The 14535-nt window shown below is 36.3% G+C and overlaps 1 protein-coding gene across 1 annotated transcript in view; it reads left to right on the top strand.

Moving 5' to 3' along the window:
• NUS1 (NUS1 dehydrodolichyl diphosphate synthase subunit) overlaps positions 1-12658 on the top strand; it is a 28079-nt gene extending 15421 nt beyond the window's left edge. The window contains exons 2-5 of the mRNA XM_068551149.1: positions 299-424; positions 1701-1850; positions 5725-5824; positions 9810-12658. Of these exons, the coding sequence (XP_068407250.1) occupies positions 299-424; positions 1701-1850; positions 5725-5824; positions 9810-9900 (467 nt within the window). The 3' untranslated portion in view covers positions 9901-12658. The remainder of the gene's footprint in view (positions 1-298; positions 425-1700; positions 1851-5724; positions 5825-9809) is intronic.
• The last annotated feature ends 1877 nt before the right edge of the window (positions 12659-14535 follow it).

Here is a 14535-nt window from a genome sequence, read left to right as displayed (position 1 = left end):
GGTGTCAAGTAAATGGTTTCTTAAAATTTCTGTCTAGGTCTAAATGTCTCTCATATTCATATTGACACAAAGTTGTTACCCCTGTCCTTTTTTTGACTTTAGCCCAAAACCAGACTCTTGTAATAACAGAGTTTTGTTGTCATGTTTTCCTTTTAGATTCTAGTTTAGGGTTAGTCATCAGTGATTCATTTGGAAATTGTTCAGTTCTGGATCCAGGGTTGTTTTCACAACAAGTATCCGTTAATCATTGAAGGGAGTAAATTAACCTAGTTGGGATTCCCTTTTTTTTCTTTTTAAGGTATTTTCAAAAGAAATAATTCCAGATTGATGGATGAAATTTTAAAACAACAGCAGGAACTCCTGGGCTTAGATTGTTCCAAATACTCACCAGAGTTTGCAAATAGTAATGACAAAGATGATCAAGGTAAGCGTGAGTGTAAAATTGAATATCTAACATATGCAGATATGTTTTGTGTTTCAAGGCAGATTCTGTTACTCATTCATTTACTTATTAATTTTGCCCTGTTAGTCTTTATTATCACCATCTTTAATCATCAGAGTTAGACTTTTCTTTCTTCATCTTGTTAAAAGATAATATTTAGAAAAAGATAAAATCATGACTCATGGATATTAAAAAATACACACATGTTAAAGATTTTATTTAACTCAAACAACCAGGAGCCAGGTAGATTTTACAGCCAATTCAAAGAGAATCCAAAGAATGGAGATATTTATAGATCAGAAATATTGAAATAAATATGTGAATAGAGGCAAAACTTGTTTTTCAATGGGATTAGAATGAACATAATTGAACCTCTACCAGGCAAAGAATTGCATAAACAAGAATTGGGCATTGGGACTTCACTGGTGGTGCAGTGGTTAAGAATCTGCCTGCCAGTGCAGGGGGACATGGGTTCGAGCGCTGGTCCGGGAAGATCGCACGTGCTGCGGAGCAACTAAGCCCGTGCGCCACGACTACTGAAGCCCCCGCGGCTAGAGCCCATGCTCCACAACAAGAGAAGCCACCACAATGAGAAGCCCGCCTAGTGCAATGAAGAGTAGCCCCCGCTTGCCGCAACTAGAGAAAGCCCACGCACAGCAACGAAGACCCAATGCAGCCAAAAATTAATTAATTAATTTAAAAAAGAAAAAAAAGAATTGGGCATTGCCGTCAGTTACCTAGAATCCTGTCAATTGTAAAACACCTCCACAGAATCAGAATTTGATAAGGTGGATGTGTGTGCTATAGACAATTCATATTCTATTGAAGCTCATTTTTTTCCTACAGTCTTCATTTTTGTCTTCTGTGTTATTGCTAACTGTACTATAATTGTAGATGGCATTTTGAGTAGGAAATTGTAAGTTACCCTATAATTAAAATTTCTGTTTTCTAGAGGATTTATTCACAGATACAAGGTCATTCTGAGCACTTTGAAAAGAAGGCTGTATGTAAATATATACACAAATGTTATATATTGGTTCTTTCAGAGGAGAGTAGCCAGGTATGTTTTGATATTGAAATTGAAGGGCTTAAAAGATTCTTGTTTACTATAAGAACTGTACTTTTAGTCTGAGCTTAATGTTTCTTAATATCGTGGGTTGTAGACCCATGACAAATGAAAATGTACATAGTCCTTAAGTTATTTTGAAATATATCTGGAAGAGGGTATTTTTTAAAATATCTTGTTTTTTTTCTCCAGTTTTAAATTGCCAATCAGCAGTGAAGGTGCTGTCCCCAGAAGATGGAAAAGCAGATATTGTGAGAGCTGCTCAAGACTTCTGCCAGTTAGTAGCTCAGCAGCAAAAGAAATGCACAGATTTGGATGTAGATATGTTAGACAGTTTACTTAGTAAGTCATATATGTTTGTTCTTAGTTTTGTCCCACAAGGATACAGTATGAAGGAGACTAAGTTCCATTTTATTGTTGTTGTCATTATACTTGTTATGTTTTTGAAGTTTAGAGACACACATGTGAAAATAGTTTTGAGATAATGAAATTTGTAGTCCCCTCACTTGCATGAGGAATTATTGGTAAAGGAGAGGATCTAAAAGGATTTGGGGGGAAGTGATGAATATTCTTAAAAATGGGTCTTCTGCTTCTGCCTCCCTCTTTTAAAATTTATTTTGATTTATCTTTTCCAGTTTTATTGAGATATAATTGACATACAGTGTTCCTCTTTCTTTTTAGTTTGAACTCTCTTGAATATTAAGTTTGAACTTAATAGCTATTTAGGAAACAATCCCAAGAATATAATACTGCTATCATCCGTGACTCCTTTTTAAGTATTCCTTCTATTATGTTATACCAACTATACCACTATATTTGTCACGTTATACCAAGTGTAACATTATATTTTATATATTTTTCTTCAATTGTTTATAAAAGCCTTTAGTTTACTTATTCTCTCTAAAGTTCCCTAGGAACTTTTTGCCTTAACTTTATGGTCTTTTTTGCTTATTAGCATTATCCTTGATCCTTTTGAAGAAAGGCAGTATTTCTAACAAATTCATGTCTGTTGATAGCTTCTATAGCCATACAATTTCAGACATATTTTTCATTCATTCACATAGATTCTCCTTTTACCTTACTTATTAATCATCCATTTTCTAATTCTCAGTCATTTATTTAACTCTCAGTTCTTTGTTTCTTTTGCTTTGACATGTCCATTACAGAGCACAGTCCCTCTCTGGCCTCTTGGTCTCACTAACTCCCTACTTTAATTGACTATTCACTTCTTACCCTACTTTCCTATTCTCTGCTCTGTCATTGCCTGACTATTCAGGCTGAATGAATAGGCTTCAAGTAAACCATTGTAGGGGTTCTCGAGGCAGAGGTTACTGGAGTGTTGACTGTTTCCTGGATCCTGTAAGGCCCCAACCAGAGAGTAGTTTTGAGGATGTCCTAAAAGTGATGCAGGGACCAAAGAAAGGTAGTCCTTCAGATAGCCTTTGGAGGCCATGTATTGACTGCAGGGGTTTTAGACCCATGATAAACGAAAATGTACATAATCCTTAAGTTAACTCATTAATCTGACAGAAGCAAACCCCCTGAATATTGTCGCCCCCAAGAGTTCCCTTGTGACTGCAGTTAATCTCCACTCCTATTGCCAATATGAAGCAACTGCTTTGTTTTCTTCTAGAATTTTTATAGCTTTAGCTATTACATTTAAGTCTAATCCATTTTAACTTAATTTTTGTGCATGGTGTGAGGTAAGGGATACCAGTTATTTATCCACCACCACTTGTTGAAAAGACTGTGTTTTCCCCCTTTAATTACTGTGGCTCCTTTATTGAAAATCAGTTTTTCATGAATCTGTGAGTTTTTTTCTGGACTTTCTATTCTATTCCATTGGTCTATATGTCTGTCCTTAAAATGCTGCAGTGTCTTGATTACTATAGCCTACCATAATAAACTTTGAAATTCAAGCAGTGTAAATCTTTCAACTTTGATTTTCTTTTTCAAAGTTTTAGCTATTCAGGGTCCTTTACATCTTCATATACATTTTAAGATGAGTTTGTCAATTTAAAAAAACAAACTCTGTTTTAATAGGGATTGAGTTGAATCTGTAGCTCAATTTGGGGAGAATTGCCATCTTCACATTCTTCACTATGTTCATCTTCTGATCCATGAACATAGTATATCTCTCCATTTATTTGGGTACTAATTTTCCTCATAACAGTGTTTTATAATTTCAGGGTATAGAGTTCTACTTCTTTCAGTTTATTCCTAAGACTTTTATTCTTTTTGATGCTACTGTTAATGAGATTTTTTCTTAACTTTATTTTCAGATTGTTGATAATATATGGAAATACAGGTTGGTTTTCTTTAATACTGATTTTGTATCCTGCTTTGCTGAAATTCACTTAGTAGTTCTAGTAGTTGTTTTTGTCGAGTCTTAGAATTTTCTAAATACAGGATCATATTGTCTATAAACAAAGATGACTACTGCTGTCTCTGCTCGGTTTTTCTATTTTTAATTTTATTCTTTAGTCTGGCATTCTGTGTCTGCATAGTTTAATGTGTCAGACAGTGGTTTGCACACTGGTTGTGCTCAAACACCTTAAATTTGTAAGGCTTCCAAGATCTTTGTGTGATGTTGGAGGGTGCATTCAAGTCAGTTCTCAGGTCTCCTTGGCTGTACCTTTCACTGGACTTTCTTGCCACCCTGTCCTGTCTGCCCTCCTTCTTCCCTTGCATGTGGTATTTTCCTAGTCAGCCTGGATATATGGAGAGCTTATATGAACCAGTGTTTCCAGCATCTCCCTGTTAAATTTCTGTCCATTGTTCTGCTTGCCCTAATGGTGGGCTACAACCTCGGGGTAACAAAGCTGTGGGTTTTCCTCATTTGTTTCCTTTTGAGTCCATAGGTTTTCACCATTGCTCCCTCCCTCCTGCCCACAACCTCCAAACTGAGTCCATATATTTTGGCTACAAGCAGCAAATCTGCTAGCTTTTGCTGTCAGTCCCCTGCTGGTAAAACTACTGTTTCCTTCAGTTGATGGAGATAGAGACATGGGGGTTGGGGGCATTCCCAGGCAGGAAGACCAAAAGACCTACAGTTCTTACCTGAAGCTCTAGCTGGTGTTTTGTTTTTTTAAAGAATAATCATCTGCTCTGGTTAATATCCAGTGCTCTTAAGTGATTGGTTTTGTCCTGTTTAATACATGTTATTTTTGGAGAGGATTCGTCACCCTCTTCACACCACTATTAGCCAGAAGTCCCTTCTTGCCTTTTCTCTGTGTGTGTGTGTACTAAGGAGGATTTGCTTTTTTAGCAGGAAGAAGAATATGTGTTCTACTTAGTCTGTTCACTCTGCCAACATAGGCTTTTAAAGAGACTTTGTTATGGAAATAATTCTTTATTACTGCTGAAGGGACCTGTCTAATCCAGTCTCCTTATTTAACAAATGAGGAACTAAGCCCTGGAGAGACTGTGTGAACAGAAAGTTAGTGACTGAACTGAGGTTATTAGAAGCTGTTAAAACCTGGGTCTCTTGGATTAAAGCATCTTTCCTGTTATACCAGTGATTCTTTATTTTAAGATTTATTTTACTTTATTTTTAAGCAGTTGAAATATTTCTATCCCATTTTTCTCTCAAGCCAGATCTCATATGGAAACCAGTCTGTGAAGCAAAAAATGGCCAGACCTTGGTTGAGGCAGGTGTACAGTCTCCTTTTCCCCTCCTAGGGAGCTTGGGCTCTGGGGACTACTGAGAACATTTGTACTATATAGCAAGAAGTTGGTCTTTCTGGAGTTGGTCTTGCTCTGTAAAATCAGAGCATGGGGAAGGAAGGAGAGGAGATAACTTTTTAAGTTGCTTTTCATCTCTGAAGTTATTTAGTTCTGTGGCCAGAATAAGTATTAAGTCCTTAAAGCAGTGAGGGTCCCAGGATGCGAAGAGAACACTTAAGTTGAGTCTTGAAAGATAGATGGGATTTAGGGGCTACTGGTAGGGTTTAGGGTGGGAGTTGGGTTACCTCTCCTTATCAGGTAATCAATCCAGTTAAATGGCCTTTAGAGGAAACTTCCACATTTGGAAATAACAGAGATATAAAAGTATATGTTGGGCCGTGGAATAGGGGTATGGAAACATACAAATAAAGCTTCTGAAGAGAACAGATACATAAAGCATAAGAAACCAATTTGATGAACAGATTTTGCCATTGGTCGTTTTTTGGTAAGCAATGTGTATTAAGTTCATGTGTCTTTTTATCTTTCCAAGGTTCAAATGGTTTCCCTGATCCTGATTTAGTATTGAAGTTTGGTCCTGTGGACAGCACACTAGGCTTTCTTCCCTGGCACATCAGGTTGACTGAGATTGTGTAAGTAATTAAATGTGTACTGACTTTGGTTCGATCCAGCAAGAGTTTCTTGAACCCAGCACCGTGCTAGATGTGGTGGGAATTCCCAAAGAATTATAATACTGGATCCTTTCCCTCAGGTATTTGACAGTATCAGTGGTAAAATAAAAACCTGTATCAGTGACTCAGACACAAGAGAGTGTATGGTTGTGCAAATGTTTGGTATTGAAACTAATCATCGTAGGAGATCAGGAGTGAGAGAGAATGCTGTGGGCCAGAGTTGTTGATTCCACAGAAAAGATGTGACTTGACCCAGGGTATATAAAATGGGTAGAATTTTTGTAATTAAAGAAAAGGTGGGAAGTGTAGGGGGTGAGCAAGGAAAAAAAAAAAAAAAGAAAGAAAAGCTGGGTGGGAGGGGCAGGGCGTGAACATCACGTTTGAAAGAAATAGGGAACTGGCCACACCAGCGCAGAGAGTTAGTGTTAGATAGCAGTATAAGGTGAAATCAAATTGTTTGGGGGTGTTGACATTGGGAATGCTTTAAATATCAGCGTAAGGAATGCGTATAATTGTTTAGAGAGGCAGTAGGAAATTGATGAGCCTGTGGGTAATGTGGGAATGGTGATTCTGGAAGATTTGTTGGGCAACTATGTACTAGAGTAGATTGGGTTTGGGCAAGGGTGAGGTAAAAAGACAAGTGACGAGGCCATGCCTATAATTTATGGGAGAATACATTGATGAGAATGTAACTGCTTATTTGGCAAACTTTTTGTATAAAGGGCCAGAGGGTAAATATTTTAGGCCTTGGGGGCTACATAGTCTCTTGGAACTGCTCTTCTCTGTTGCCACTAAACACTTGCTAGTATAGCTAAACAAGCATGGACAGTATGTCAACAAATGTGTGTGACTGTGTTCTAATCAAACCTTGTTTACAAAAACAGGTGGCAGGCTCCTGGGCTGTAATTGCAGACCCCTGATTTAAAATAAAGGAGAGACTTAGGAGCCTTAGAATATATTTAAATTCTGAGTCTTAGGAGGAATATACTACAAATTTTCTTTCTCATGAGAACTAATTACCAAGCATACTTGCAGGCCTAGCACTTTACTATCAATTAATTGCAGTAAAAACTAGAGTAAAAATGAAGTGATTCCTAAGTTCTTAAGCCTAAGTGACTGGGTGAATTATGGTGTTATTGAGACAAATGGGAAAGTCAAGGGACCATTGATTTTGAAGGGAAGATGTTGAATTCAGGAATAAGAAGAGTTTGAGGCCAGAGTCTGTTTATATGGAAATACTTAAGAGGGCAGATGAAGATGTAGAATTGGTGCTTGGATGAGAAGTCAAGGCTAAGAATGGATCTTTGGGAGTTGTCAGTAGGAAGTAGAAGTAGTTGAACCTGTGAGAATAGAGGACTTCCCTAGTGTGTTCATAGAAGAGAACAGTACCAAGGGGTCCTGTATGAAATGCTTCAAGCTGGGGGCAGGAGGGAGACGAAAAGAACACGTAGCATGTTAGAGTCAGAAAGGGCTGTAGGTCGTCTGGTACTGCCTCCTCATTTCATAGGCCAGGAAAATGGGGAAGAGACATTACTCAAGCTTGTAATAAAGTGGAATTAGAACCCAAATCTCCAAACTCTGGGTTTCCTTATGGTGATATGTGTTTCTCTTATCTCTTCCTCCCCCCTCCCCCGGCCCCCAAGGGTTTTCCAAGTCATTTCAGATGGGCTCTAAGAAAGGTAGCAGTGATATTTTGTGAGGTTGGGAGTGGTTTGGTAGGAAGAGTATGTCTTAGAACATAGATCTTGGTTTGAATCTTGGCTATGTAGCTTGGTAACATGACTTCGGAAAGCTATTGAAACTTCTCTATATTTGTAAAATGGGCATTTTAATTCAGAGTTGAGGATTTAAATCTGATCATGGGCATCAGATCCTGGCACATAACAGGCTTTCCCACAGATCTTTGTACATATGTCTATTATAGCTGTATAATGTTATTTTGAGGTTTGCTCTATATTTGTCTACTGTCCACCAGACTGTAAGCACCGTGATGACAGGAGAGGTGTCTTAATCACAATGTAGAGAAGAAGACTGGAGCCCTGACGGGACAGACCAGGAAACAGCAAGACTGCTTCTGAGTCACTGAGGGGTAGTGACACTAAGTGCTTCTTGAGGAGTGACAGGAGATGAGGCCGTTGATAAAGGGGGTAGTTTGAAGAAGACATTGGAAGCAAGCTTTAGCAAAAAGAAAGTCGTTACGTTTGTCCTTGAATATCATTTCAGTAGAGTGAATAAGATAAAAGATTGATAGCAGAGATTATTAAGAGATAAGGAAATGGAGGGAAACAGGAGGCTTATTTCAGAATTCTTAACAGTAAGAGGAAGGATAAAGATTATATGTCAGTTATATCTCAATAAACCTGGCGAGGGAAGAAAAGGAAGGATAATGAAAACATAGCTGAAGAGAACCACAGGGTCAGGCAGGAGTTCATTATGGTAGGTTTGTTTAGTCCTTTTCTTATGTGCATGTGACTGTAGAATTCTGAATGTGAGTCTTGTAATCTGACTGGATTTTGGCTCTGATACTGTTTGAAATGTCCAAAACATCAAAGTAAAGCTGTATAAATTAGAGATTTTTTTTAATGTTAATTATTGAAAATTATTTTAAGTCTTTAAAATACTTAAGGGGAAACCCTCTGGCTGTATATTCACTTTGTCTTAAAAGTGCTTGTCTTCACATTGTAGTTGCCCCCTTGAGCGATCGAAAATGGTGGAGATAAATATTGTTCATTTATTGGTTGCTCACCACATGGCTTCAGTAATCATCATGTGGGGATGCTGTGTTGCTCTGCCAGCATTCAGCCTGACTTTTGTAAACTGTTCAAGTAGCACTGGCTTTACTCTGACAAAGCCGAGTTCTTGAAGTAAATTTGAGTGAGATCCTTTATAAATAGCTCTCCAGTTTTGCATTAATCTGGACTTATGCTTTAATAGGTTCTGAATCTCTCTAGCACTTCATTGTGCCTTCATCTTGGAGGATAAAAGAATATTCCAAAGTATAAAAGTGTCAGAATTGAAAATGGTCTAACATTCCAATGAATTCATTGTAAGTTATGTCTCTTAGTAATTTTCACTTTATCCTTAGAATTAGAAATATAATGTAAACCAACAAGGACCTACTGTATATATAGCACAGGGAACTCTACCCGATATTCTGTCATAACCTATATGAGAAAAGAATCTAAAAAAGAATGACTATATATGTATGTTTAACTGAATCACGTTGCTATATACCTGAAACTAACACAACACTGTAAATGAACTATACTCCAATAAAATTAAAATACTTTTTAAAAATCCCTTTAAAATCTCAAAAAAAAAATAAGAAACGTAATGTATAAATTTTTTGTTCGAGTGGTCCATAGATCTGTGTGAGCAAAGGTAAGTCTTATCATCCTAAGTAGATTGCCTTCAGAAAGGCTGAAGTCCAGTACAGCGTTTATGGTACTTTGCCACTTCCGTGCTTGCTTTAGTCTTTTGTAGACTCACCTACCAGTTTTAATAAATTTAAATAAATTTCATCAGCAGAATCTTGCCTTGTGTTCTTTAAAAGTAGTATAGAAATTCATGGTTTAGACACAAGTTTTTTCAAAGGAGGGAGATGAGATCTATCAGATGACATTTATGTCTTAGATGCCTGGTGGTGCAAGATTGTTAGGGAGCCTCAAAAATAAAAATTAGAAAGTTGGAAATAAAAAAACGTTCTGAATCTCCATCTCACTACAATTTGCTTTTCTCTTCTTGTGAAAGGAGGGATTATTTTTTACTTGAACTGTTTCACAGTGAGTTTAACAATCATTTAGTAGAAATAGTTTGACGTACTCTAGGCTTATAATTTACTTTCTTCTGTCCTTATTAATCTTTTTGGTCATTACCCGTCTGGTTCCCCCTCCAAATTACAGCATATCATCTAATTGCTTTTTTTCTCCTTTTATTTTTTTTTCAGCTCTTTGCCTTCCCACCTGAACATCAGTTACGAGGACTTTTTCTCTGCCCTTTGTCAATATGCAGCCTGTGAACAGCGTCTGGGAAAGTAGTGATCCCTGGTTGTGTAATTTGATTTCAGGCTTTTGGAGAAAAGGACTCAAGTGACTCTGATGTTTACAAAGCACCTATGAAACCCTGTACACACCTAGTTCATAATCCTCATAATTTATCAACAAACACAAAAAAGTGTCTTACTTGAGAGTAAGAGTACATGTGAGTGAGCGTGAGTGTGTGTGTGAGTGTGTGTGTGTGTGTGCGCGCGTGCGTGTGCATGCGTGTGTGGAAATAAACTTATAAATGGGGGAAGTATTGGAGGAGGAAATATGTGGACTTGCACCTTTGAGCAAATAGCAGCGATGTTTTAGGAGCTGAAATTTCAGATTTACAGGCTTCAGCCCCAACTACTTCCCTTTTTTGTGGGGAGAGAAAGGGGTGATTAAAGCTGTTTTGTTGTTGTTTGGGGCGGGGGAGGGGAATAACTTTTGTTCAGTCTTTCCAAGTGACCAAACTTTAATTTTTAAGAATAGTATATTGACATATTAAACGGAAGCATTCTGAGTTTGAGGGATCTCCAGAGGAATGGAGTTCTGTGTTGTTCACATGTTAAAAGTTTGCTCACCTTCGGAGCAGAGGGAATACCTATTTTCAGACATCCGTCCATTTTCATCTCTTTGTTATTGTCAACCAATGTGACTTGAAAATGTCGCTCTGTTGTCTGTGTTCTGGGTTGTGAAGATCACTTGAAAAAGAACTCTTACAACATTGAAATGCAGAATTTGAAAAATTTTAAATATTGTATGAGGCAGTCATAAAAGGTGAAAAGGTTGTAATCTTAAAAGTAAAGGTGAAACTTTCCTGAATAAGGAAAGAAAGTTTCGATCTCCTTTTCTGTTTGGTGGGCAGTGGGCTAGATAGTACCCAAAGCTGGTTTAAAAAATTTCCATTAACTGTGTTTATTTAAATAAGCATTTGAGGGAAATTACCGAGGCAGCTCTTTTCCTCAAAAGTAACCTGTTCCTCTTTGGAATAGCACATTTAGGACCATGTTAGTACCCAGGATTTTTACTTAATAAATCCTGACGGTGACTTTGCGTAAAAATATGATCTTTAAGTAAGATTGAGGCCTGTGTAGGTAATAAAACATTACCAAAGTCTACAAAAGTAATTTAATTTTTCATGTTCTCTTTCATGGCAGAGAACAGCACTGGTTCTGTTACTTTTTAAATGAAGAAATGATTTTTTGATAGGTGTTCAGTTTTTCTTCCCTCACTGCTGATACTCGGACAGAAACCATTATTCTTTATATTTGATGGGCTGTTTTCAGAAGAATCTTATTAACAAGTGCACAATAGTTATCCAAAATTGTATGTTTAGAATGGAGTAGTTTAAAAACTAGGTCTCAGAGTCTGAAAAATAGCAAAGAAGACTGGATTTGGAAAGCAAGGTCTGGAATTGCTTGCCAAATTCTGAGGCTACGAAGAATAAATGTTTTGACTTTGGATTCCAAAACCCCATTTATGATTTTAAAAAACACTTGAAATAAAATGATTATAAACTAAATTTTGGTTCAGTGACGTTACTTTGCACATTGTAGTTCTTTTGTACGTTGTGAGACTTTTTTTTAAGTCTTAATTTATTGCTAAAAGCTTTGTGTGACGCTACAGCATATCTCTAAACTTTACCAGAGAATTTTTTATTTCTGTTCCCCTGTACTGTCATGCATGTTCTATTGAGGCTTTTTGGCCTTAGTTGAAGACTGAATTTTTGCCTTTTATAAACATGTGTCTTTTTTAAACATTCTGGAATATATATGGTTTTAATGAATTAAATTTAATGGGCCCGATTGAAGTGAAGGGATTTAATAATATTTGTTAAAATGAAGTTAGTCAAATAAATTACCCACTGGGATATAGCCAAAGCCACTACAGGTTTAATAGTTGAGTCTTTGTATTTTTATTTCTCCTTATATTTCACAGCAGTGTAGTGTTACACATTACAGTAAATCTGTAACCTGTGACCTGAGTCTGTTATAGCCCTAAGTAGGAAGAGACCCTTAAAACAAGTTGCTGAGGATTCTGATTTCAGATATAGGCATTCCAGATCCTTCCCATGAGTTTAATTGCTAGTATAGTCTCCACAATTTGAATGACATCAGTCATTCTGTAATTCCTACCCAAATCATCTACTAGTTATGCATTATCAGCGGTCCCTTTGCACTCCCAAGAAGAACTGATAAAAACTTTAAAGAAACGTGTTGTTTGTCTTGATGTGTTTAGAAGAATATTGTCTTTAAATTGTTTCTTCTTGACACTGCCCACAATGGAAAAATTATCAAGTTAAACCTACCTTATGGATGGCAGCTTGGAGCTTAGCAAGAGGTTGGAGGGTTTGAATTCCATTCCCAATTCTGGTTGTGTTTTGTTTCTTAACACTGATTACTGTTAGAAAGTTTGAAAGCTGGTTTTGATGTGAATAGCAAATTCTGGTATATTGTGACTAAGGCTTAATAATGCCTGTCTTAAGAGAGGAATGTGTTATAATGTTAATGAACAGTGCCAAATACACTGTACACATCTACAATTTAATCTTTGAATGTATGTTACTTCATTAGTTCCCTCCTGTGTGATGGTACCATGCATAGAGTCAAATCCTTGTGATGTTTTGTATGGCTTTAGACTTTGGCAACATGTAAATAATGTGTAAAGCAAGTTTTTATGATTAAGGAATCAAATTTATTGAATTTTACTATTGAAAGTTGAAATGACATGTATGAACAAAAACAATAAAAGAATATACACTTTTCATGGACTATAGTATTATGTGAATGCTACATTCTAAACATGTAGGGACTGCAAAAATGTAATGAGAAACTCATATGACAAGATAGCAATACTGTTTTTTTGGATGGTAAGTTCTTGATTGAAGTATATTCTCATTTTTACCAGATTAAACATTTGGAATCGTAAAATGTTATTTGCTTTTTGCTAGGTAACAGGTAAAATTCAGCTTTGCCGTTGGTAAAATTGTCAAAATTCCACAGTGATTAAAATCTGAACAGTTTTTTACTGAATATGGAATGCCAAGTTGAAAATGTATATGTGTACTCTTTTAAAAAGGAATTTGACGTTCTCGTTAAACCAGGAAATAGAAGGGTAAGAGCTGTGGTTTGTCTTACGTTGCATAGAGTATTCACTTTCTAACTCGAGGATCTAATTATAAGATAGCTGGCTTTTTGTGCATAATTTTTATCTGAAATTGTTTCTCAAAGGTCACCTTTTTAGTTAATAGGAAATGCTTTTAACAAAAGTTAGTGTAGGAAAAGTTCAAGATAGTTTGAAATAAAACCCAGGAAACCAAGAATATGGCCAGCAGTTGTCCAAGAATCCTAGTCGATAGGACATAAACTGCGATAAAATTGGTGGAAAAGGGAAGTGCAAAAAATTTGAGACTTGAATAAAAAATACACATTCATTCTAAAAAAAAAAAAAAAATTAGAGAATTCAGAGAAGCAGATGTAAAGGAAAATAACTTCTAATTCCATCGCTCATTGATTACATTTTTGGTGACAATCCTAGAACTTTTTTGTATTTATATTTTGAAACGTGGATCGTACTGTATAATAAAGGTTTAATAAAGAGATTCTTTTTAAACTACAAACCATAAATTGAGTCTTGCATTCTATTTTGTATTTGGTTATTGTGTCTGGATATAAACAATTACATCACATGAAAATAAAATGTTTGGAAAAAATTATGGTCCACATTCAGTTGTCCTTAATGAGTATTTAACCTTGGCCCAAATTCTTCAAGTAATTTTATACTCATCTCTCTTGCCTCCATCTTCTAGAGATTCAGGTACTGTAAGTTAAATTTTAGCATCTGGATTCATATCCAGATGATTGCAAAAAAAATAAAAAGTGTATGTCCTCCCAGGTCAAACTATTTGGATTATCTGCTATTGACCATGTTTACACTTTCCTTCATTAGCATTAATAATTTAACTTGCTTTTGTGAGGACAAGAAAAAAAATCTGTCTCAGGAAGGAAAGCCTGATCAAAATGATAAAATCAGAATTAGGTGAGTGCTAACAGCATAGTTTTACTTGCACAAAGTATTTAATATTTCCTTTCTGATGATTGATTTCAACTGCTAAATCTTTTATGCATTTGGTTCTGTGAACTATTCCTTTATTTTGATAAGTGTATTTTGCCATGTTATTCCCCAGTAGTAGGTGTACATAACAACTAAGTTTCTTATTTGTACAAAATTTAGTGAAGTAGATGGGTAATGGTATAGTAACCAACTGTTTTCCGCAGAGAGGAACCTATATTTTAATTAGGTTTCAGATAATTAGAAAATGGAATATAAAAATGTGGAAGTTACTTAACTGGAGATGTTTGGCAGCATTTATCCAATGTAGTTGTACTCAACTGGAGTGATTACGCCCGACAGTGGACATTTGCTAATGTCTGGAGACGTTTTTATTTGTTACAACTGGGGGAGGACAGGCCAAGGATGCTGCTAAAAGTGCTGCAATTCATCCGACAGCCTTCAAAACAATTATCCGGCCTCAACTGTCAGTCAGCGGTGCTGAGGCTCAGAATCTTTGGTCTAGTGTAGTTTATTTGAAGAGGGGTGGTGAGGATGTTGCCTAAACTATGCTATATGGTAATTATAAAAAAAAAA

The sequence above is a fragment of the Eschrichtius robustus genome, chromosome 9 (genome assembly GCF_028021215.1).
Source record: "Eschrichtius robustus isolate mEscRob2 chromosome 9, mEscRob2.pri, whole genome shotgun sequence".
In the NCBI taxonomy this organism is placed as follows: Eukaryota; Metazoa; Chordata; class Mammalia; order Artiodactyla; family Eschrichtiidae; genus Eschrichtius; species Eschrichtius robustus.
This window is presented reverse-complemented; position numbering and strand designations above follow the sequence as displayed.